The 26820-nt window shown below is 35.8% G+C and overlaps 1 protein-coding gene across 1 annotated transcript in view; it reads right to left on the minus strand.

Moving 5' to 3' along the window:
- The window catches only part of FREM2 (FRAS1 related extracellular matrix 2), a 120705-nt gene that overhangs the window by 19500 nt on the left and 74385 nt on the right, over nt 1-26820 (minus strand). The window contains exons 7-16 of the mRNA XM_072403953.1: nt 10881-11030; nt 9232-9441; nt 8492-8689; nt 7894-8058; nt 7628-7810; nt 5943-6073; nt 3434-3592; nt 2536-2839; nt 1524-1655; nt 399-730 (exon numbers count right to left, since the gene is read on the minus strand). Of these exons, the coding sequence (XP_072260054.1) occupies nt 399-730; nt 1524-1655; nt 2536-2839; nt 3434-3592; nt 5943-6073; nt 7628-7810; nt 7894-8058; nt 8492-8689; nt 9232-9441; nt 10881-11030 (1964 nt within the window). The remainder of the gene's footprint in view (nt 1-398; nt 731-1523; nt 1656-2535; nt 2840-3433; nt 3593-5942; nt 6074-7627; nt 7811-7893; nt 8059-8491; nt 8690-9231; nt 9442-10880; nt 11031-26820) is intronic.

Consider the following 26820-nt stretch of genomic DNA (forward strand, 5'->3'; position numbering starts at 1 on the left):
ATAAGGATGTGTTCCAACTGGGATGGAATTTCCCATATGATTGATATTTTCTACCCATGTAATCAGTTTTGGGTGCTTGATAATCACAAATATGTAAATTTAAAAGAAGGGAACCTATAAAATAATTTTGTTAGTTATCATCTGGTTAGTTGGTTGTCATTAATGAAGTACAAGCGATGGGAAATTTCTCTAGATAGCAGTAAATAGGTAATTGGAGGGTTGAACTTGCATATCACAGAGAAAACCCCACACCAAGAACATCCAGAAACCAGACACAATTATTTCATGGTCATTTGTAACTGTAGGTGTTCTGGAATAATTTTAAAATAGTAATTAGGATAAATAATAGTAATAGTACTTTAATGTAATACGTTGTATAGAATTTTGCAGCAACATACCTGTCCGTCAGTACCAATCGTTCCTCCACATTCAGTCAGTAGTTCAGACATATCGTAATAGCTGGTAAAGTCCCACAAACAAGCCTCCAGGTTGAGATTGCGGTAGAAACGTAGAGTATTGGAGCCGCGGAGCTGTGTGCTGTACTGGTAAGGTGACGTCTCACCTATCACATTGGGATTCTTGGTGGCATCTGTTAAAAACCCATAACGTGTCCTCACTTCATTGTAGTCCAGAAGATTGGAACATTTATGGTTTCCAACCCGAGTACCATCAGGGCTGAGCGTGAGCTCAAAGTTGGACATTTCTCTTGTTGATACAACTGGCAGCATGCCTGAAATTAAAGAATATGCAGACAGTAAAAAACACATTCTATTAGTTACATTATCTTGTAAATTAATATAATTATTATTAAACAGTGTTTATATCTAGGCAACATATTATGTAGCACTATATAATAAATAGGGGAAATATTGGCAAAACATATAGGGCCAAAATAACGATCACAATGCACAATGTGAGTTTGAGTTCTTTAAACAAGTGGTTTGTCTAGGTCAGAGAAAATATATAAATTCTTGATTTTTTGCTTGTTCTAAATAACCTCAGCAAATTCACATGACACAAAAAAGTAAAAAAAAAAGACAAACAGACTTTTAAAGTGGAAAGCCAGATTAAGTGAGGCCTAGAATATTTGAACAGTTGTCAGCGTTGCACATCTTCCCACTCATGTCCTGTCCTGGTAACCCACTGGGCATTATGCCACTGGGGCACAGGGGAAGGTAAATGCTGAACTCCGGTTGAACTTCCAGTATTACGTCTCTCCAAATCAGTATATATTCCTATGTAGAATCTATGAAGAACTCAATGAACTGCGATCAGTCCTAGTGGACTCTCAATAGGAATAGACAGAGAATAAACATCCAACAGAAAAAACATCAACATCAAAAAAACACAAAAAAAGGTAAAAAAAATAAGTATTATTTAGTTGAATTGTATACTGTAAACCTGATTATACTGTACCTGCAATGGACAATAATAACATGTACAATTAGGGAAAAAAAGCATGACACGATGATGTTAAATAATATTTCTCAAAATTGTATCACTGAAATTAGTTTGTCACTTACCATCAATGTGAGGCAGAGTTACAGTGACTTTAATCAGATTTGGATGATCTGGGTCATCCGGTCCTGTATAACGCATTTTAGCAGAGAATGGTTCTGCTCCCACCACTCCTGCCACTCGAGGCTGGCAAAGGCCTGTGTGAAGAGAAACAATGCTTGGAGAACATTCACCAAAATGACAGCTAAAGATTAAGTTTAGGCTTTTGGCTTAATGTGGATAATGATGGTCAACATTATACTGAATGGTCTGTTTATTAACCTTTTTTTGGGATAAATGCCACGTAGTTTGCTGCCCTGCCGCCTCCAAAAAACCTAAATTGGTGCTCCTCGCAAACAATGCATGTTTTTACAAGCAGTTTCAATACAAAAAAATATTTTGTTAGTCTTTTGGGCTAGAAAACAATGGTACCCCTACTTAACCTAATCGACCATGCCACACCTTAATGTCATTACTACAAAACCGAAAACATTTTAAAGGCACTTAACATTAACCTATTATCTCAAACACTTACTTAAAAAAACTTGATATTTATTAAATTTAATTAAGCATATATTTTGTGATAGTCTCAGTTTATAGAGGGTTCTACGCGTTTCACGGACTTGGATCCACTTCCTCAGGAACCACTCAGAGCCAATTTATTCCATTTCTTTGAATGTGGGCAGATTCACAGTGTTCTCTCAAATACCAACCAAATGGGGAACAGGCAGGAACAGCTATAATCTTGTATCACCTTATTATTTAACCATGTATTATTTCTCTAGATATATGCCAATCAGGAGAAATCTTTACGATCTCTTTAATTTCAATAATTGATATTGCCTTCCATCAACCCTAAAGAGAATTTCCTGCTGCCAAACAAAGCCAAAGCCTGTCTCACAGAACCACATGCACAAATATTTCACTGCTTATGCAGCGATCTTTTGAGATGTTTCAAATACCTTTAAAAAACAACGCCTGTTACCTATCCTAAATGCCATTTCACACCAACAAAAGAAGTAATATAGTAAAACTCACCTTCTTCTGTGCTTATTGTCACAATAGGGCTTAGAAGTTCCAGACCTTCGTGCCCATCTGAATTGACGGCACGTGCTGCACACTGTACTCGTGACCCGGCATGAAAATATATGGAATCCAGAGTGATCATTTTTGAGGATGTGAAGAATGTGTCGAAGTCCACCTCCTTCATAGGACTGGTTACTCCGTCCTGACCCTTGGGTGCACTGACCAGCCAGCGGTAACGGGTCAGTGTGTCATTAATGTTTTCACTGGTGCATATGGAGCTAGTTTTTTCATAGTCTGAATATTTAGGATTACAAGCCTGTAAGATATAGAAAATGGTTAAAGACCCAAAAGAGAATACCAAACAGTAACAGAAGACCTACATATGGTCAACTTGTGTAGCCTTCACAATATAAAGGTCAATGTTAGAAGTAAGAATGGGACCTTATAGTAAAATGTGCCATGTGATTTCAACTTTTTTCAGTTTAACAAGTTTTATTCTTTAAAGCAGGTGTCAAGGTGCATGCATAACAAATGCTAAGTCTTTCAGATGGAGGTTAGTGAAAGTTCTACAGATCTAATATCAATGTGCATTCCCTTAATAAATATGCCTTCTAAGAATGATTGTGTGACTATAGATGTGGAAATGGATATAGAACTCACTATATAAAAGGATTTTTTACAGTGCACTGTAATGACCTTTCTTAAAATACAGAACAATAAAAGGTTGCGGTCTATACTAAATTTTGCTGGAGCATACTGTGTATATGGTTGACCCAGAAGGTTATTTCTTGCAACAAAGCCAAACCTTTGCTTTGTTTATTGTAACAATAAAATAGTAATACATGCTTTATTCGAAAATGATCACAATTAGTTGTCTCAGATTCCTGTAAATGTCACACATAATACTTACTGTAATGCAGGCAACGGGGTACCCAGCTACAGGGTTGGGGTTGTCTTTGGCTCTGGAGGTGTCATCATATATAAAGAGAGAGACCACCTGGGGAACTGAGGGAAACGTCACGTCTGCCATGCTGTTCATTTCTTCGATGTACACAATGGCTTTAGACATCTAAAAATGTAAAATATTGCAGAGATAGTAAGATACCATGGACACCCATCACCAATATATGATTTTATATAAGACCTGCACATGTGTTTAGCTAGCTTCATGTGAACGGTCTACAAATAATCATATTATACTTTTGCTTTTAGTTTTAGATAGAGTGGGAGGGAGTCAGAAAATCAGGTTGGTTCTAACTGCTGCCTAGGGATCCGTTAGATAGCTTTCCCTCACTTCCTGTTTCAGTGACAACAGTTCTATCAAATAAGAAGTGAGTGAAAATCTGCAATGGGGCACAGATGTACAGAAGCACAGATGTAAATACCAACCTTCCAGCCTTTCCCCACTCAACTGAAAAATATATTTTTGTGTGTTTGTGTTGGAGAATTCCTCTTTACTTCCTGTAAACCCAAAAATGGTTGTAACCCTTCTCCATCTTATTCAGAACTAAAAAATACACTATAGCTGGAGGTACACCTTAGAGGGAATCTGCCATAATTGATCCAAATATTTACATGTGTTAAAGCTGGACTCAGCTTAAGTAAATGTTTTTCAAGTACAAGAATGTGAAGTCTTAATTGGATTTGTATCCAGAATTTAATTATTATTAATAATATTATTAATAATATGATTTTTATTATTAATAATAATAATAATAATAATAATAAACAGGATTTATAAAGTGCCAACATATTACACAGCGCTGTACATTAAATAGGGGGTTGCAAATAATAGACAAATACAGACAGTGACACAGGAGGAGAGGACCCTGCCCCTAAGAGCTTACAATCTAGTAGGTGGGCGAATTTGCTCACAATGACCCTGATTTATCAAAGTTCTCCAAGGCTGGAGAGAATACACTTTCATCAGTGAAGCTGGGTGATCCAGCAAACCTGGGATGGATCTGATCCAGGATTGAAAGCATTTGCTAACAAATAGCTAATGACTTTTAGGAAATCCATTCCAGGTTTGCTGGAATACGCAGCTTCACTGATGTAAGTGTATTCTCTCCAGCCTTGGAGAACTTTAGTAAATCTGGGGCAATGAGAGGGGAGATATGTATGGTGGGAAGTAGTGACGGTTTTAAAAGAAAGAGGAAAAATGGGTTTAAACTTTGCCTCTGTGCCAGTTTCTATAATAAAGACCAGTTCCTGCTGTTCTCTCTCCTTCCGCAGTATAACTGGTCTTGTATCCACCATCATTGTATTCGGCCCACTGGTTCCCACCCATAACTTCGTCAGGGCTGTGTGCAGCAGAGTCATAATGTCACTGCTACTTTTACAGGGTAATAACTGTCCTTGCAAAGGCATTGTGCTCCTAAAGTGGATTTACATCTTTTTGTGTACTAAGGAGTCTATATGAAAGTGTTTGTGCCCAGGAATCAGCTATACATTATTATAGCCATAACTAATAAATATACATATAAAACTTACCCTATGTATGGATAACTCTATGCCCTCAGAGTTAAAGATCAAAGATCATATGAAGTCTGGCAGCTGCTGCCCTCCCAACAAGTTTGAGCTCCTGATGATAACACACGCTGTTCCCTTGATGTACATAAAGTATCACATAACAGAGCCCTGTAGTTAAAATGGAACAGAAACCACTACAGGGCTCAGATAGTGTTGTGGTTATATAGGTGCTGGAAGACAGCATGTGTTATCAGCATGAGTGCAGGCAGCAAATACAGAGGCAACTGTCAGACCTCAGGGGGTCTCTCACCCCTGATACCCCTTAGTTAGAGTATCATAGATAGAGAAAATGTAAATATTTCATAGCTAAACCGGCAAAATTAAAATAAAATAATATGCTTGCACTTGCACTCTTTCATGTTCTGCATAAAGAAAAGTTGAGATTATGGAATTTTGCACAGCCTGGCATGGGTATACTTTCATGTGTATGACAGCCTGGCCCAAGGTAGATGAAAAGGCAAATAAAACTAATGGGGGACGGTGGTAATAATTCAAAATAATCAATAAATTCAAATTAATTATAATTTATTTACAAGTGCCCAGTGTATTTTAGGCCAGAATTTTTTTGGCATCTAAACACTTATAATGTATATACATATACTGTGTATATATATATATATATATATATATATATATATGCCCTGCTGGATGACTTGAAAAGAAGTTGTTGTTTGCAGATCTTTTCAATCAATCAGATGTTGAAAATACATTTTTATATAATTGTTTGTAATGTCCATTAGAACACTTATCCCTGTATACCCTAATGATTTTCAATATGAAGCATTTAAGTGATATGCAATATGTGTGTTTGTTTCTATTACTATCTATTTACACAAACACAGACTTGGCAGGCCAAGAAGAGAGGTCTATTAATCGGGTGTAATTACCTGAATTTCTGCTACCATATTTTCATCCGGTTTTAAATGTACCGTAAAGGCTTCCCTCATCTCTCTAACTCCATCATATAGCACTTCAATCTCCACAATGTGCTGGGTTTCACCTTCTTTAAACTCGATTTCTTAAAAAAGAAAAAGAAAAAAGGAGTGTAATTTATAGCTTTTCCATCAAAAGTCTAAGTATTAAATAATATAAAAAAAAAATACTATTAGTATATAATAAATATAGAATAAAACATTATTAAAATAACAATTAGTATAAAATATTTATAGCTTTACCATAGACTATTTGTAAAATGTATACACTGCACATTTATTTGTCCGATAATAAAAAGTTTGAGTTTTATAATTAGGATTTATTTTCCAAAACTTTCTAAACTGTTTTAAGAAGGTTTGCATGTAAAATGAAAAAAAAAAACAGTAATTATTTTCTAAATACATGCTTATTTACTAATGTGATTTAGTTTCTATACTTGGTCAAATTCTTTCCAACTCTTTAGTGGGAGTTGTTCAAACACAACAAGGATCCTCAACCTGTATCACTATGATTATGTGTAAATATTAGGATTTCCTACAAAGAAATCCCTTTTTTGAGAAGGACTTCCCAAGGTCAGCAGGCTTTGCTTGGACAAGCTCCTACACAATAGGATATTTAATTTCTCATTCATGTCAGGTCTTTGACCATCCTCTGAAAGGAACATGCCTAATCTAGGTTGCTGTTTTTTATTCCAAATGCTGCTGTTTTAATATTTAAAATACATTCTGTTCACGTGTGGGAATACTTGGAATTACAAATGTATATATTTTCATTTTTGCCTTATTTTTAAGAAATGATTTAAAACAAACTAAAAAGGCATTTTGAAATATTTACATTTGATACTCATTTATTTTACACCAATGCCTGTGCAGAGTTAGGCTACATTTACATACACTTGTTAGAAATATAAATACATATATATATATATATATATATATATATATATAAAATAAAATTTACGGAACAGTCAGTAAGCAGTAATTGCAGAAATTAAAAAGCTCTGAAACTAACCAAAAGTCAAAATTGACATTAAAAAGTTATTATTTGGCTTATTTTGCCCAATTCTATATTTCAGAATGGAAATACATTAATGCAAACTCTCTTACAATTAAGGCATAGGTAAATTAGTCAGGGGCTGCTAAATACCAAACACTACAATGTAGTCAGGTAATACTGTGTGATCCAGGACCCACTGCAGCAGGTCATTGATGTGGTCTCCCCTTTGCTATATTGTCTTGTAAGCAGAAGAACCTTGACCGAGAGCTGACCCTGTTCTCCTAGGGACACTGTGCAGATGTTAGCAATTTAAGAACAAAATTTAATAAAATACCTATACTGGTTCTACAAAATAATAAATGTCATTTTTATTGAACAAATAAATTGGGTCCTTTGAAATATCAGCCCTAAATTTAGGTTTTATTTAAAAGTTTTTCATGTGACGTGAATTACGTCACCAAACAGATCAAAATTGTTCATTTTGTTCCCGCTCTACATTCCTAAACTATCCGTGTTTTGTTGCCATACCACGTGCATTCACGTGTTGCATTATAAGATCAATAAGCTTGACACAGACAAATACCAACATGTTGCTATGTGGTTGAGGAATTGATCAACAGTCTATAAACAGAATGGTGTGTACCTTCTGACACGGGGTTATAATCTTCTCCAGAGGTAGCAGAGCCATCCTTTGTGTGAACACGCACAATGGAGACCTTTGAAGTGTCTCCTAGACGAACAACTGGAATTTTTACAACTACGATTTGTCCGGGTTCCTTTGGTTCACTCACACTAAACTTAGTGTCTCCAAACTTTATGATTGCCTCTGAAAAATACAACATTTATGAGTTAACGTAGCTATTATCTGCATTCTTGAAGTACAATTTTATGAGTTTTTTATAGTCTTACTGTCTGCGTCATCTTTAATCTTGATCAAAGTTTCGTTGAGTTCTCCAATGGATGCTCCAAAGGGGGAATCACTTTTTGGTGTGCCAAGGACTAATCTCAGTTCTTCCTCTTCTTCGTGGATGGAATCATCAACAAGAACAACAGTGCACGGCCGTTCTGTTTCTCCTATAAACATGTAAAAAACAAAAACAATTTTACCAAGAGTAGTATGTTTTCTTTATTGATAATATTAATGTACGCCTAGCACAAACAAACATGGAAGAAAGAAATATCTATAGATTTTGGGCTTGAAGGAGTTCATTTGAAACAACCAATGATCAGGTGCATGTGAAGATATGTTAGTATTACTATTTTGCCTTGTTTTGGATCTATCAATTTAGACTATAATCATTTTATATCCATGATAGAATATACAGCATATATATAAATATGGCACATTTAAAACATTATAGAATTAGTTACTGGAATTGTACATATTACAGTAATATAGCGTTATCATTTCTTATCATATATGTTTATATCTTCTCTAAAGGTCTGTTATCATTTTAAAGAATGTAAACAAAGCCTTACAGCCTTTGGATACGAATGAACACAATACCTGGAAGGAAGGTGATGATTGAGCTATCTGTGTTTGGCCGTTCCTCAAAGTCCATCATCACTTGCGCAGATCCTTGTCGGGTATAACAACGTACTGTAGACTTATAACTGACATCTCCACTTCTATAAACCATGGCTGTGATCTTTCCATCCTTTTCATTTCCTGTGTATGTTTGTTCTCTGAACTGCACTTTGGGCACTTTGAAGAAGAAACATTAACATTTGGTAAATATTATATAGAAGCCTGTAATGATGTTATTAATGGTACATATACTATAAACACTGACAATCACATCTCACCTCATTTCAAAATCATGGGCATTAATATGAATTCCCCTATAACAGCCCCTGCCTTTTAGAAAGGGTTTCCACAAAATATTGGAGTGTATCTGTGGGAATTTGTGTCCGTTGGGTAAGAATGCCTGGCACAAAATCTAAAGCTATCAAACCATGTCTTTATGGTCTGGCTTTATAAACAGAGCCACGGACTTTCCAGAACAAAAAATTGCCTTCCCTAGATTGATGCCACAAGGTTTGTGCATGCAATTGTCTAAAATGCTGTTTTATGCTGTAGCACTAACAATACCCATTACCAGAGACACTAAACTCAATCATTTGAAGGGCAGTCCTGACACACTTCTGGTCATTTAATATACATTTAATGCAACTGGGCTACCCTCATCTGTGACACCACATAAAAAGTACCCCTACTGGGACAAAAAAGCAATGACAGTCACTTACAGTCAGAGATGGTGTCATTGATGAACACCGTAGCTTTGCTGGGCTCCCCAAGAACAGCATTCATTGGCATACGTAGCACAAGTTCAAACTTCTCGATCCCCTCAAGTACTGGTTGTCCCAAGTCATCCAGAATGACCACACGGAATGTCTGCATGTTCACTCCTGGGGCAAAATCTAGATTTCGACTGATTCCCACATAGTCAATGCCAGCTGAAAAAAGTCATATTAAAGTCAGATTAAACTGAAACTGTGTGGAAATTGTTAATTTATCTATCTTACCAATGTAAATCTGTACAATAAAAAAAACTTAAAAAAAAATGTGAACTTGATCTAAAAGTGGGGATTTTATGTTAGTTTTAACATTAAGAAATTGTACCCAAATTCATTTTTGCCTTGAGTTTCCTCTGAAAAATTGTACTTTACCTTCTGGTATGTGATGGTGTTTAGGCATTACTGTGAATATACGCTCACAACTATAAATTCTGTAGAGGTAGGCATGCTACCTGTGAGTACTAATCACATTAGACTTAGGAATGTCACTACTGTGCTGCTCATTGTTCTCCTTGCTGGAGAGAAAGCTGTATCTGACAAACTGCACTGTACGCATCCCCCTGCTTCTAAAATATCTATTCACTGAATCTGTACTGTATGCCCTACTCCTTTTCTGAATTGATCACTTCTCTCCAGTCATCAGACAGTTATCAGAGGTACAGTTCTGACATGAGGAAACAAAGTCATGTTGCTCTACCTTGCTAGAGGCCTACAAACAATACTGATGAATAGACCTCTATTCTTTGTTTACACGTTTAGGGCATGGCTTCCACAGTTGAGGACTTTTTCTTGAAGCCAAGATCACCCAATAATTTAGTGAACACAATGAATCTACCAGTAAATTAAAAAAATGCAAAGGCAACACTAAATCTGCAGACAAATGGTGATGTCCTTTACCATAACAAACTTCTACCTGTTTATCTCAACCATATATCCAATCATATACTAGAGTTTCTGTGTTCAATTCTGAGTATAATGCTGCTATAACTGTTTTTTTTATTGCAGGCAAAATAATATATAAAACGAATGTTTATACTACATTACATTACAGCACCCATGGCAATTGCATGGGTACAGCTGCATTGGTTTTAAATAGAGCCATGCAAAGGACAGTAATATTGTGCCAAATCCAGAAACTCTAAACTATCAACCATGTTTTATTTTACAGTAACCACACTTGTGAGATATAAATTCCATCTTGTTGTTATGTGTTGCTGCATCTGTTCTTTGCCATGGTAAATAATTCTGAGTATGTATATGTAAAGCATTTATTGTAAGCTATGGTTTAGTTACAGCAACTGCAGCAATACTAAAGACAGACAGAAATGTGAACAAAAAAATCTGTATACAATGGATGCTCCATTACCTTATGTAGGCATGAAGTAAGTAAAAGATAAACTGTAATATTGTATTATATATTTATGAAGTAAAGTTGAAATATCTACGCAAAAACGTACAAAATATAGAGTAATGTGGAGTTACATTTATAGCTCTATAATGTTTTGAAGAATATAAGGGAGATGGATAAATAGATAGAACTATAACTAGAGAAATAAATAGACAGAGTAATATAATGAGTTTAACTGTATAATGCTCACCAACTGCTGACACCGGTTCTGTCTTCTGTGAACGCACTGTGACTGTGGCGGTTTTTGAAAGGTCAGTACCCGTCCTCCACACACGTACTTCTATGTATCCCGCACTCTCATCCACATACAGTTCCACATCGCCAAAGTAGAAAGCAGGTTCTAAAAGAAAGCAAGATTTGACTAAATAAACAAACAATAATATTTCTAATTTTATAGGATTAGCATTAGCATTAAAAATACTATTTTACAGCCACTGTATGAATTTTAGCATTACCAAATTCAGGAAAATAAAAGCAGACAATACATCCATTTCTACTACTAGAGAATCCTGCACATCTGTGACTTCTCCACTCTTTATAAAACATATAATGGCTTGTTCAAACCATAAACTGGGCTCCATTGTTCAAGGCAACAAAAATGTGCAAACGCAAAGTATTCATTGTGTTCAGTGTTGCCAATTTAGATGATACAAGTAAACCTAATATTAATAAACAGTTTTATTTACTGTATATAACGTCAACATATTAGACAACACTGTACATTAAAAAGGGGTTGCAAATGAAAGACAGACACAGACAAAGGAGGAGGAGAGGACCCTGATCAGAAGAGCTTACAATCTAAGCGATGGGGGAAACAGTCCACACTAATAGAATTCTACACTAGATGAAAAAGCTGCAATTCACAAATATACATTAATGGCGATCTTCAAGCGGTTCATTCTCCGGTAAGGGGTAGGCATTTCTTGCATGATACCAGGATTTCTGCTATAAAAAGCCTGGCAGCTACCAAGGAGCTGTCTTGTGCAACAAACTTTGCTGCAGAATTTAAAACTAAAGAAAATGTCTAAAATATCTAACTATAAGGCTAAATATTATAAACCGTATGAGAGCTGCATCACTGTATTTAGTCTATTGTATAATTGTTTGTATGTCCCCTACACAATACAGACATTTGTTGAAGATGCCAAGTATATTTCACATGAAGTGTGAAGTTGAGCCTTCTATGCCCAGTTTCCAGAATCCGACAAAGCCCAGCAACCATGCCCTGTTGTTGTGAGACATCAGTTGTGACTTCATATCTTCCAACACCCTACATTCCAGTTTTTCCATTGCTAAATGTGCCAACATACAGCATACCAATGTTTTGTATTTTCATAAAAAAAAATCCCATGGTAAGATACTGCATACAAAACAAGAGGGAGAAATCTCATTAAAATGAAGATGCTTAATTTGGAGCCAAAATATGAGCTGTGCATCACCTTAGCAGCTTGTTAGTTCCTAAGAGTAAAATCAGAAAGTTCCACTCATGCAAGGTTATATTTATGTTTAAACATTGGCACAAAACAATATGTGTTAAGATTTAAACATAAAAAGGAAAAATTCAACATTTCTTGAAACTGCTTCATTCCAGTTTTATCAGAATCCAACTGTGTCTATTTGATTGGGCCAACTCTAGAGAGTATGTATATATAAATGTGAGAGGATTATCTCAATGCACTTAACAGAAACTGATGAGTCAGTTTAGTCTTATAAATTCATGAAATGATTCACTCAATTTAGATGTCAAGCTAAAAAAAACAGCTGGCACAAGAAAAGCTATTCAGGAATGCAAATCATGTAGCAGCTTTTAGGTGGATCTAGAGAGGTCCTTACACCACATGTAATAGACCTATATGAGGATTTGTAGTTAAACAGCCATATTATACTATTAGAGAGTAATTGTGAAACAGTTTCGGGGGTAAAACAATTATAACATATCATGGCAAGAATACAGATTTGTTGGATTTTGGAAGAATTGCTTGATTATGCCATTTGTCAAAAATCATTATCTATATGACCTTCAACTTTATATTCTGAATCTCTGAATCAAAAATGGTTTGTATAAAAAGAACAACTGTTCTCAACCTTTTTACAATTACAACCTTTTTACAAATACAACCTTTTAACATGTAGGAACCTTTAAAAATGCCTTTCAGGTCTTTGGGAACCCGTGGTATATAACTACTATAGCTATAGCTCACAGTACATTTGCATGGTTGTCAGTGGGAAGAATGTCATCTTTACAGATAGCCATTAATTATTGGTATTGGTTAAAATCACCTGAACAAGCTTATGGCCCACGGAACTCCTAACAACCTCTAGAGAAACTCCGGCTGAGAAATACTGAAAGATCAAATTCCTCATTGGCCTTCCAACTTAATATTGTGAAACTCTAAATCACAAATAGTTTGTATGGAATAAAAAAAAATGGAAATAATTATTAATGGGACCTTTCAATTTTATATTGTAGAACTCTGAATCCAAAATGGTTTGGATAAAGAACTAATATAACTTTTTCTTTTGTTGAAACACAGGTTGAGGGACTCTTGTTGATGGGTTTGCCTAAATATTCATTCTTCCATATTTTTTAAAAGATGATATGTGACCTTGTTCACATAACTAGCTGCCTAAAGAAGCACTGAGTTTATTAAGTCACATCCTCATCTAACATTTGATGGGCATGCTAGCTGAGAATTTTTTACCTTAGTATTCCTTCCTTCTGTACTGTAATCAGACTACATTCAATCAACTAGTAAAGCATTTTGCATCTTTCAACACAAATCCTTATTACCCATATAACCTAACAATCAGTCCATTCCCAGGAGTTATTCATCATGTTTCTGTGATAAATACTCCCACTCAATGCCTTTTATTACATTTGACAACATACGTTCTATTAGTTACTTGCAGGGTTGTCCTAATTCTAAATATCTACATATTCACCTATACGGGTGCTCACCAGGTCCACCACCATAAATAAAGACTACAGATAGAATAAATAGACATTGAGGTGATTTCTTGGAAAATATGTTCACCTTTCAATGTTGAAAAGCATAAACCTTAAAAATATACTGTAAGTCTACTATGTTTATCTCTTGGCTGAATTCTTGGTGAAAAGAATTCACACTCAGAGTCATTTATAGAATGATAGATGTCTCACAGCCTGTTTTTTTAAGAAGACATCTGACAATCTTTTTAAAGAATGAAGAACAGTTTTTAACATGATACATCTGGAGGCAATTGATAGGAATAATATTGTAAAAGTAACAAACTTTTCTTGTGCTCTTCACAAGGCTGGTAATTGTGATCACATCATCAAGACCACTTGGACCCTAACCTTTCCTCTAGGATGCTAAGATGCATTAAAGATTGTAAAAAACACCAGAAATATGTCTGGTTACCTGTAGAGCCATAATGTTCTATGTTCTGATTTCTGCTACCAACTTATACCAATCAGAGTCACTATATAATTAAATAAAAGCTCAGCTTTAAAGGTGATTTCCACCAGAGGTACCGGTAATCACTTTTGTCTAAGGAGGCAGATGATAGAGCAGCCTGTAATAAAATTATACTTTGTAGTTTATTATGTGCAATCTTCTCTTGCTTTTCTTTTTTCTTTTGAAATTTGATGTCAGTCCCTCATTTACCTGGAGATTCTTCTGACATCAACCTGATTAAAGGAACTTCACAACTTTGGATCTTCACATATATTACCATCATCCATCCCTCCAAAATTTCTAAGAAATTAGAAAGCTGACCTTTTATTGTAAGTTATGCAGGCAAAGGACATACCCCTACCATGCCCCAGTTATAAAAACTGAAGAAGCATCTGGAAAGATGTGAAATGTCTTCAACATCACTGGAACAGGTCCAGTTGAATGTAACTGGTGTTTTTATACCTTTACTTCTCCTGTGTACTGACTTTTCAAATACCAAAGGGAATATTGCAGGGATTAGAATATTATTATCCAGTAACTATATAGCACCAACAAATTACACAAAGCTTTTCAAAGTCCATGGTCATGACACTAACTGTCCCTCAAAGGGGCTCAATATAATGTCCCTACCATAGGTATATTTCAATAACACAGTCTAAAGTCAATTTAAGGGGAAGCCAATTAACCAAACTGCCTGTTTTTGGAATGTGGAAGACAACCCACACAAACACGAGGGGAACCTGCAGACTCCATACAAATAGCGCCCTGTCCGAGTGCTTACCCCTGAGCCACCCCGCAGCCCTAAAACTTTTATGATGAGGAACAGTTGGAAGCTACGTGTTCCCTACTGCTAAAAAATATCATATATATCATATTAGCAAATGATTTCAATCCTGAAAGCAGAGCTATTCCAGGTTTGCTGGATCACCCACGTTTACTGATGAAAGCGTATCTTTTCCGGTGTTGGAAAGATTAAAAAAAAACGTGCCCAATGTCTTCACCACTTGGCACTTAAAAGAAAATACTTCAATCAGGAAACATACAAAATGTGGACATGACCCCTGCAATGCCCATGTTTGTAGAAAATATTAAAGTAATTCCCCTCTACCTAATGTCAAATCCAAGTATATATTAAACATAGCCCTGTGTATGATCATATTTAAGATACTTTTCATTTTTTAATGCTAGAATACGAATCAGATTTCAGCAAAACATTTTCCAGGGTCCTGGACTTCAGTAAGCACCGAGGGTGTCCTATTGCTTGGCTTCCGCATTAAACTGAAATTAGATACATGACAAGAGAAGTGCAAAAGATAACATATGCTTTCATGTGACAAGAAACAGTTGCAACACATGCAAACATGAGGATGGCAAGTTTTTCTGATACCATGTGCACATGTACATACATGGATGGAGAAGTAAAGCTTTCATGGGGAAATAGCTTTGGTGCTTTCGGTAATTATTTGCTATGCAATATTTGGGTACCATCAAGTGTGATCTGTCCTATTTGTTTGGGTAAACAGGTTTGATGGTCTTGAAGCTGATCTCCAGACAAATGTTCTAACTGTGGGACATGGACTGTCGAGTGAACAGGACCTGTTCTTAGGATCCAGAAGAGAAGTCTACATAAACAGGAATTGCATGGGACCAGTAAGTTCTGGCACATCTGTAGGGCTAGATTGGTCCCCTGCAGGCTGGCAATACACCTAAATGGCAGATTTAGAAAAATATATTTTGACTTACAAGAAAAGAATCCATACATTTTTATTTATTTGCAAAAGCTGGAGGGAGTATGAGATTTCATTGGGCTTATTTAGAGTAATAAAAAAAGTAGTCTAAGGAAAGCGAACCCAGATATACAGTAAATCTGTTACACATCTAGACAATTCAATCTAAGCATATTGTGAGAAATATGGTGAATATTGACCTTTACATGGAAAGTTGTGATTTGCATATATATATATATATGTCTATTTCTAGCTGTGCTCATTTTGACGTGGTTTTCACTAGAGGTAAGACATCGTCTTCTGCATTTTATATGATGTGTTCAGTTTAAACTGCACTCATTTCTTGACAGGTTTACTTGAAAGCTGAACTCCAGCTTATTTATGTCCAGGGATGATGGAAATATTATTTTTACTTATATCACTCCACACTACCAAAGAAACTGGCATGCTCCTTATCTTTCCACAATCCAAGTGTGGATAGGCACTCAGCCCCCCCATTATAATAATATTGGTCTTAACCAATTGGTCTTAACTGGGGATAACGATAGTGCTTGCAGCCACAGGCTGGATTGATTTATGGAATAGGCAGTGTGGACCCAGCCTTACAGAAATGGAGCCGGGGGAACTTGGAATAATGTAGGAAAAAGTACTTATTTTAATCATCCTTCGACATAAATTAGCATTCAACCCTCCAGTGTGGGGCTATCCCCACTAAAGGTTTTTTTTTTTTACCATACCTAGAGTTTAGATTTAAACCATTGCTTGCACAAGAAGAATGTAAATATCTAATATGTAAATATCTATCCTACTGCTTGTCCTGTTGCTCCATTAATAACTAATTTTTCTGTGAAGTCTGCAAGGAAACCAACACTTCTCAGGATTGCCAATCTCCTGCATGGAATGGATTCTCCTACCTGCAGGAGAGGTAATTATTTACATTATTTTACTGGCAAGTGTTTATAACTATGCCAAAATTTACAATAGGCTTACTGTAGGAAAAGGTCCCATAAGCTATGGCCCCCATGGGATAACAGGACAATTACCATTTTAGCACCTTTTTTCTTGTGTAACCTTGAAATATAAATTAAAACAGAATCAATATCTCATTACACATCAATGACACTTAGGGTCATATTTATTACATTACACACACTGCATTTATAAATATTGATCCTATGGTGTGCAGGCAGCAATGAACTGCAGAATCATACAGCACAATGGAGCAGAAAGACCTCTATGACTGAAGGAGAGCATGGCTGGCTGGGCTCTTCTCCAATCATAGAACTGTCTCTGGTCCATTAGAGAAAGAAATTCATGGGGGTCCTAGTGATAATCTCTATAGGCTAACTTAAGGTAATAAAGATGAAGGCTTGTGGGATGATAGTGTCTTCAGGCTTTATAATTCCTGAATATATGATTCTGGGAACAATTCTGATCCCCACTTCGCACCCACTGACCGGTCCATTCAGGAGAATTGTCTTCTCCTTATTTATATGAAATTGAGCTTATTCCTCATTATATATTTAAAAGTGATGCCACATCCCGACATCTACATATTGAGAAGATACAATTGTGTTCTCCTGCCAGAGCGAAGAAATCTCAACAAATTCCTCCAAGAACACAATGGTGCCAATCTCATTTAAAGTCCTAACAAATGAAGAAAGGGTGAGTAGGAAGCCCAATGCTAGCAATCCTCTGGGAATTCCTTCATTGCTGCTTTGGACAACATCGAAGCCTTCCTCTTCTCTTTCATGTCCACCAATTGGGAAAGGACCTCCTCTGTAATATTTCTTCCTAAAACAGGTTAACCTTTCCATTATCCAGAGACGTTTAAACCATGTCATGTAGGCCCCACACCTATGTATGTGACCTTTCATTTGTTCCTGGCTTCATGGTCACATCTATAATTATTATAAACTCCCGGTATACCAGTTCATGCTGTGACTGTTGTTGTAGAGTTAATTTCCTGAAAGCTTTTTTAGCTGATCTCCAGGGGAAATTTAGGAGTCTTGATTAGGATAGAGTGGCATGGGTCACAAAGAGAGCAATGTAAACTCAATGTGCCTTAACAAGCACTTCATCTTTAATCCGTGAACTGTCTGAAAGAATGAAGTTCAAATATTAATGACCTTCTTTTAAAAATGTAGGAAGGAAAGCTTTATATAGTATGTAAAGTAGATTTCTCAGACAACGAGGGAAAAGAAGGCAGGCTTAAGGGAAGAAGCAATTAGTAAGTTGAGAACGCCAGCATTTGGTGCACACCATGGTAAGGAACCTAAATCTCTTCTTTGTTCCCTAATATCCTGTACTGATTACTTCTGAAGTTGCATCCCCTGTTCTGTACAGAATATAATCATACAACAAACCTTTACTTATTAAGAGGTCATGACTCCTTAAAGGGATAATGCAACGGAAGCTCAGAGATTCTTCCTGCAACTTGTAATGACATCTGCAGGACTATCGTGCCAGATATACAGGTTCATAACTGATAATGTCCTTTTGTCTATGAATTCTGAAATATGGATTTCAGAAGCTAGGAAGCTGCTCTGTAAAAGCTTTTCACTCAATTTCTGCCACATTTCTACAGAGGAAAGCAATCTAATTATTATTATTAATATTATTATTATTATTATTATTATTATTAATAAACAGGATTTATATAGCCCCAACATATTACACAGCGCTGTACATTAAATAGGGGATTAAATCTATTGTATAGCTAATGTAATTTCTGTTTCTATTTTTATAAAATTATGTCATCAGAAGTAAATTAAACTGTACATTTTAAAATGAAATGTTTACTGAGAAAATATTTAGGCTGACACTGCCAAAGACATTGAGCTATTCTTTCCCCTTTCAATCGATCCCTTATAAAGAGCCTAATTTATTAAAGCTCTCCAAGGCTGCGGAGGATACACTTTCATCAATGAAGCTGGGCGATCCAGCAAACCTGGAATGGTTTACTTAAAAGTAATTTGCTATTTGTTAGCAAATGTTTTCAATCCTGGACCAGATCCATTCAAGGTTTGCTAAATGGCCAAGTTTCACTGATGAAAGTTTATCCTCTCCAGCCTCTCCAGAGCTTTAATAAATCAGGCCCAAAGTGTCATAATTGAAACTTTCCAATATATACTAAAATCAACTGAAGATAAATGTTTTCTAACATAATATATTGGGAACATGAGAACAGAAAACCTAACACAGGATGGCAGAGTAAGGTCCTTTTCGGATCTGTTATGAATAGCAGTGGTCTTCCACTGGCTCAACTGTGGTCCTAACCTCTCCCATTCAGCCGCACATGGCTGCGGTAGATTGTGGTGTGGTTCACAAAAGCGTTATTTGTTGCCTGTGGTGCAGATTGTCTCTCCCATCCACACAGCAGCAGTCTGCTTTCTGGCCAGGAGAGACCAGTCGCATGGGTTGACACCGTGGACCTGAAAAGTCTCTGGAATATAGGTGTAGATAACCAAAAATACAATTAAAATGTATCTTTTATTGCCTGGTGGTTTAATTTAATAAGGTGTGATCATTTTCACATCTGTTAAAGTGGGTTGGCAACACATACTGCACGCACCTTTTTGTGGGGCAATTATTTCTAGATGGGCATGTCAAAGGAGTAAACAATGCATCAGACAGTAAGCAATGTCAGAATTAAGTGTACCGATAAACCGTTGCATCAATTTCCTGTACAAAGGTTCATTTTCATATAGTAACATCTACACATATACTGGGTATATTCCTTGTTCACTATTGTTTGCTAACTATTCATTATTGGATTCCACCTATCATAATATTCTTTAATAATGTTAAAGCAGATGTAAATTCATCCTATAGTGAAAGGTAGGGCTAGAGCAAAGGGAACACCTAAACACCTGTTTTTTAGTCTATTATCCATAATTATGCGACTGCTCTCCCAAAGCTTGAACAGCAATATATAGTAGCAGTATAAAAAGGTAACAAACATGAAGCATTTATAATACGTTTTAAGGTAAGAAGCAAACACACTGGGTATCTGGGAGACTGCAGTAATTGTACTAAAACCTTTTGGCGTATATACAACTGATCTGCATGTTGGACATATGGTATTTCACCGATGATCTGTGACTCAGTAGCCACATTGTGGATCAGCTTAGAAAGATGTCAGATTGAGTCCTTTTCACCCAATTAAGGAATTTGAGATTTTAGCCATGTAAGCATGCTTAACTTTCCTTCCTGTCAAATTATGTTGGCACATAGCGTTTCCACATTCCTGAGAAATAAACACATTGCAAAGCTGGCAGTGCATGGCATGATGAGTGATCATTAAAAAGCAGACAAACACAGACACTTGTGTATGGATCTACACATCACATTCACGCTGATACAACAGGGACTGATCCTGAGAGAGGTTTACCTACACTATTTTACTAGGTATAGAAAGTGTGCTGTGTTTCTTTTATTATTTTCAAGCAAAAAAAATTAAAACGTGTAAAATCTTTCTTCTTTTTTAATAGGTAAAAAAATACTGAAGACGAATCATGTGGTGGGTAGCAGGTTTTCTCAAGATGCTTTTCTTTACCTTTACTATGCAATATGTTCTATTAGTTTTATTCTTTAATATTATACTCATGCCTAAATATTGTGCCCAGCAGCTTGCACTGCACTTTGGTTGTGCTGAATTCCAACATATATCAAGGACACGTTCTTGAGAACCAATTAACCTACCTGCATGTTTTTGGAGGTATGGGCCCCCCAGAGTGCCCAGAGAAAACCCACACAACACACCATGTGCCTTTTTATAGAATAAACCTGATCTGCTACTCAGCCCAAAATTTCAATTATAGGGATAGGTAAAAAAATTCTTAAAGTGTTAAAATTGCTGAACCCTAAACTCATATACATTTCTGACACCTAGCAGTCCATGGGCCGTTCTACATATGCTGCATGTGGGCAGTCATTACTCCTGGGAAGAGCAATGACCATGTAGGAGGTGAATATTCCAAGTAAACTGTATTTTTTATTGTTAATCCTGTTGGGCTACTCATTTTTCTCCTTTGGTTAAGGTAGAGGTAGAGTGGGGCATTACATGTCTGTTTTAGAATAGATTGTTTTCAAATAATGAAAAATACATTGAAAGAGTTGTGTAAATATTCAAAAATTCAATTGATCATTGCCAATATTGATATCTTATCTACAGTGCAAAGTCATGTCACTAACTGTCTCTTAAAGGGGCTCACAATTGAATGTCCCTACCATAGTCATATGTCATTCACATGGTCTGAGGCTAATTTTTGGGTAAAGCCAATTAACGTATTTATTGTACAGCGCTGTGTAATATGTTGGTGCTATAAAAAATCCTGTTTATTAATAATAATAATAATAATAATAATAATAATAATAATAACTTACCTGCATGTTTGCAGAGAGGAAACTGAATTTCCCAGGGAAAACACTTACAAACATACGGGGAGAACATACAAAGACTATGAATATAGTGTCAATGCATACAAATTTGGGAACGTGGTACTGCAAATGCAAAAAGCATTTGCTGAGCTTTCATATCGCTTATATCAATATAATTCTTAAATTTGGGCATGTTTGCTATGACCCAATAGGGGACTTATTCCTATTAAATATTATTTATTTGAATTTGCCAATCACCATGTAAGTCTATTTGGGAATAAACTGTATTATAAATATATACAGTAATTTATACCAATCAGCAGGATTCTAAGGCAAAACTTCACATAAAATAATTTATCTTAAAGGCTATGATAAATAAAACAGCTGATGATTAATTGTGCATGTCGCTTTTGCTAATACTTAAAATGACTGTCAACATCTACTGACTGTTGACAATAGTCAAAATTTATTTATAGTGACAAACTACATCAAATATAAAGTTTATTAAATGAAATATAAATCTGTATACCTACCTGAAAAACTATTACAGAAATAAGGTTTATTTGTATAAAGTGCCCAAATCTTGCGAGGAACCTGTGGCCACACTGTACATAGAATGCTGAATGAAAGGTCATTACAGAAGTCGGCTATAGATAGAGAGTAGAAGCTGTTTGTAATAATGCCAGCATGGTTTTGTTTGATGTGGTTTAAATTAGCTCTTGCGGTCCTGGGCAGTAATCTTAGCACCTTTCATCTTCTTTTCATTGTTGGCATAACTTGTACAATCAGAATGGAAATTAATCTTGCTGGAAGTGTTGCCAGGTAGATGCAATTAAATGTCTACTTCTAACCTGACACAACACAAAAAGCCGGTCAGCGAGGATATTGTATTCTACAGTAACTTGCCAACAATTTTATGTCTATTGTATGTCTAATTAATTCTATTCTTTTAAACATATTTTTCAGAAAACATTCACTCTTTCTGTACCCGATTCCTTGTTTTAACATACATCAATAGATCCACTGTATGGTCTGTATGGAGATTGTGGGCTTTCCCTGTACATACCTACTGGCGCTATAGTTTTCTCCAACTAATATTAGGTTACTTGGCTTCTAACGAAATCTGCGATGTGTGTAAGCTTTTACAGATGGAGGACTTAAATATTAGGATCCTTTCGGGAAAGGGACTGATGTAGTGCGATGTAAGTTGATTGATGTAGTGCTAGTTGAGGACATTATAAACCTAACTTTCATTCCAAAAAAGTGATCACAATCTTTGTGAGATGAAGTTAGAAATAAGCTAATTAACCAAATGTATGTTTTTGGGCTTTGCCAGAACCAATGGAAGAGTCTTCACCAACAACTATGAAGACAAGATCTGCAAATCCCCTGTGCCATTTGGATGCTATGATAGAACACCTGATCATCAAAGCTTGATGAAAATGTTGGACATCCCATTCCAAAGCCATACAATCTCCTAGATTGTAAGCTCTTTGGGGCAGGGTCCTCTCCTTCTGTGTCACTGTCTGTTATTTGCAACCCTCTTTAATGTACAGCACTGCCTAATATGTTGGCGCTATACAAATCCTGTATAATAATAATAATAAAATTAATAGACATTAATATAGAATTACCATATTTGCACTCTTCTGGAAAGACTTTCTGCATGATTTTGCATGTGTGTAGGAAAAAGTTTCTCTACACTAAATTTTTTCAAAAAATGTTTTTACAGACCTGGGTTTGTGGGTTTAACGCAGTCTAAGCCCAATTTGATGAGGGAGAACCAACTAACCTGCCTACATGTTTCTGGGATGTGAGAGGTAATCCACACAAACACAGGTAAATCATACAAACTCTGTGTGAATAGTGCCCTGGTTAAGATTTAAACTTGGGGCCCCAGTGCTGCAAAGGCAAGAGTGAAATCCACTGAGCCAATCATAAAATAAACAACATATTACACAGCATTGTACATTAAATAGGGAACCATAGCTCCCTATATGGGTTGGACCTGTGTATTGCTGCTTCCTTTGGATTTCACTTAATTTTATTTATTGTACATGAAGTATAGGAGAAAAAAATGTATGGAGTTCTTAAAATATCATTCCTCTATTCATCTATGATAAAAAAAAGCTTTTATTATGATTGAATTCCAATAATAGTAGAATAGCTGCATAACTGATTTCATAACTAGACAAATAATGCCTGCAATTTAGTAATTTGGACTCTTTAAAGGTCATTTTGAATTCTGCCATTTTTAGTGGAAGCCTTGATCTTAAAAACATCTAATATAGCTCCACATTGTTTTTTTTTAAACACATCATGGTAAATGTATGCTGTCTTCAATCAAATATCTTTGTGTGGTAAAAAAAAATCAGCATAGTATTGAAGATTTGAGTTCTATACTGCAGTCCTGCTCAAGGTAAGCTTCAGTAAGCATTTCAAGTTTCAACCACTATAATTTTTCTGTACTGTACGTTCCCTATGAAAGCACTCTATTTTGGACATTTTCTTCAAAGGTTATGATAATTGACAATAATGGAGGAGATATTACATATAATGGACTAGTAAAGAACAAAGTTATTCTCTTCCAGCTTGGCAGTTAGAATAGACAATTAGAAATTCTGCTTACTTATAACTTCAGAATTCTTAAATTAAATATCTGTTTTTTTGTTCATGTCCTAAATCATATTACCAATAGTATTATTTTAACTACATCTTTAATAAGTTGTAATTGCTCAAATACAAGCTATATAATGTTGCAACTTTTTCATCAACAAACTTTTCTATTTAGCAGCAGTGATAGCTGATAGCAGCCATAAAACCTCTTCTCATATCACATTTCCCCATATAGTTATGTAATGCAGTATAATTCTCCCTGTACAGAGGATTCATCTTTAATTGTACTTTCAAAGACATGTACACTACTATAAAATACCGAAGGATACAAACAAGACAATCTCCTACAAAAATTATCTTACCGCTGATTTTTTCCTTGTGTTATGAGATCTGTCATCACTCTACACATCATAGGAAATCAGGGAATCATGATTGGAATGAATTCCTGCAGTGTTGTCATTCCTATCCTTCTTTAACTACTTGGTGAGCAACCAACCTGGATAAGTTTGTGTAGCAGCTGTCAGGACACATGATAGGCAGGCGATTGTTCCAGGAAAGTAACAGAATTGTGATGCATAGATAAAGATGAGAAGCCTTGAAGACTGAACAATTAACACCAAAGATCTTATGGCATTTTCTGACCTGCAGTGGTTTACTAAACAGCCAAAGTGCCCCAACCACTCACTCAACTAAATGGGAGTGGTTGGGAACAGTTTTGGGCATGTGGTCATCTATGCATTGCAGGGTGGTTTCCAGTTATGACACATGGCTTCTGGTACCGTGGTTGCTTTTCCTGCTCTGAAGGGTGACCCTCACCAAAACTGTAATAGTAATAAATGCAAACACATTAGGCCTGATTTATTAAAGCTCTCCAAGGCTGGGGAGGATACACTTTCATCAATGAATCTGGGTAATCAAGCAAACCTGGAATGAATCTGGTTCAGGATTGAAAACAATTGGTAACACATAGCAAGACTTTTAAAAAATCCATTCCAGGTTTGCTGGATCACCCAGATTCATTGATGAAAGTGTATCCTCTACAGCCTTGGAGAGCTTTAATAAAATCAGGCCCAAGTACTCTTGGTGCAGTTTGCTATGTATATAGGGGCAACAAAATGCAAAATTCAGACTGTGAAATTCGAAAGTAGCCTTATATTTCTATGCTAATAGGTTCTCTTTTAGTTTATTGAAGAGTATGCCATAAGGGCATTTCCCTTTATTCAAACATATGACAAAAACACTATCACTCCCACTCTTGGTAATACATCACTTCAGTTTTGATAACATAGAACAATGGTTCTCCATAAGGGTGCCTCCAGACGTTGCTGGGACTTCCTTGTACCTCTCAGGTCAGTTACCAATGATCTTTTTGGATATCTGTCACAGATAGTGACATTCATCCCACTGGCTAGCGATGTAAGATACATTCTTCCTACTGACCACCGCACTAATATACTGTGAGCTGTGGATATAGTAATTATAGAAGGGGTTCCTGAAGGCCTGAACGTTTTTTCAAGGGGTTACCCCATGCTAAAAAGGTTAGAAATGCTGAAGTAGAACATCTACATGAATAAAAAGAAAAGCTATTGAATACATACATAGCTCTAATTTTTTTTTTTGCTAAATATACCTTTCAAGATAAAATTCACAATAAATTTTGTGCTCCTCACAAAAAAAAAAAAAACACTGACAGACTCGAAAGAGAGAGAGAGAAACGGCTCTCAATGGTGGCAAAATAAATTGTGGGTGAGGAATGCTAAGATAACAATTGCTGCATAGAATTCAACACTGAATTTCCCAGTCTTGAAGGTTTTTCCTTCTTTTTACATGTAAGCACGACCATCAGAGGAGCTTTTTTTTTTTTTGCTAGTAGGGGCAAGGTCTGCTTTAAAACATAGGTTCATTATGTAAAGTACAACATCGCTTGTAAGGCCAATTACTTTTGTGCCCCGTTGATTATATTAGAATTGCCTTTGCTCCTCATGAAGTTTTACAAAGAAATAACAGGAAATGAATTTTATTTATTTCCAGAAGAAAATATCCCCTAATTAATGAGATTTTGGGATTGTAAGGGAAACCTAGCAAGCCAATTAAGGATATTACTTTCTAAGCATCAAAGAGATCTAATTAATTTCAAACTTGAAAGCTCAAATTGATTAGCTTTCACAGGAAATCTTATAACAATTACATACCTTATCACATTCTAATGCGGTTATAAAACAGCAACTTTATAAAGTAGCATAATGGCATTTTTAGTATGTGTAGTGCTTGATTAAATTGCATAGGAAGCATTATTACTTAGAATGCTAGGTACTTTTATAGATGAGGGAATTTTCTTTATCTCAAAGGCAGAAGATTAACTGATAAATAGAAATCATGTGCCAGTATTTTATGTGCCATTTCAAATCAAGTATATGTACTTGATTTTTTTAAACAGCTGGGGCAAGAAAACTTTCTTGAACATGCGTTTGCCATCCCCAGTTATAGAACAGTCAGAAATAACAGGAATCTTCTGAATTTACCCTCCATTGAACTTTATCATGTTCACATTCAAGTAATAGGAGAATGATGTGGAACAAATCTATTTATTGTTCTCCCTCCTGCTGACAAGATAAAGTTACATCACTTGTAATAGAGCAGGAAAACCGGTGAGAATAATTTATCATCATACTGCAACCACCCGCAAGGGCTGAAGTCTACAATACCCCCTCATATACTCCATACTAGGGTTATTTCTGCAAAGACAAAACCTTTTACTCCCTTTTTATCTAATGCAACTGCATAAGATTTTTATTGACTCTAACCAGCACATTAAATTCCTGAAATATCATTCCTGCTATCCAAACTGGACAGGACTTTGATATAAAAGAGCCCAGACACAATACTTGCAAAGTATAAAATGTTATTGAAATGTTTACTGTAGTGCTGTGGAGCCAACAAGTGGTTGTAAAGTGAAACATGCAAATAT

The sequence above is a fragment of the Pyxicephalus adspersus genome, chromosome 1 (assembly GCF_032062135.1).
Source record: "Pyxicephalus adspersus chromosome 1, UCB_Pads_2.0, whole genome shotgun sequence".
Classification (NCBI taxonomy): domain Eukaryota; kingdom Metazoa; phylum Chordata; class Amphibia; order Anura; family Pyxicephalidae; genus Pyxicephalus; species Pyxicephalus adspersus.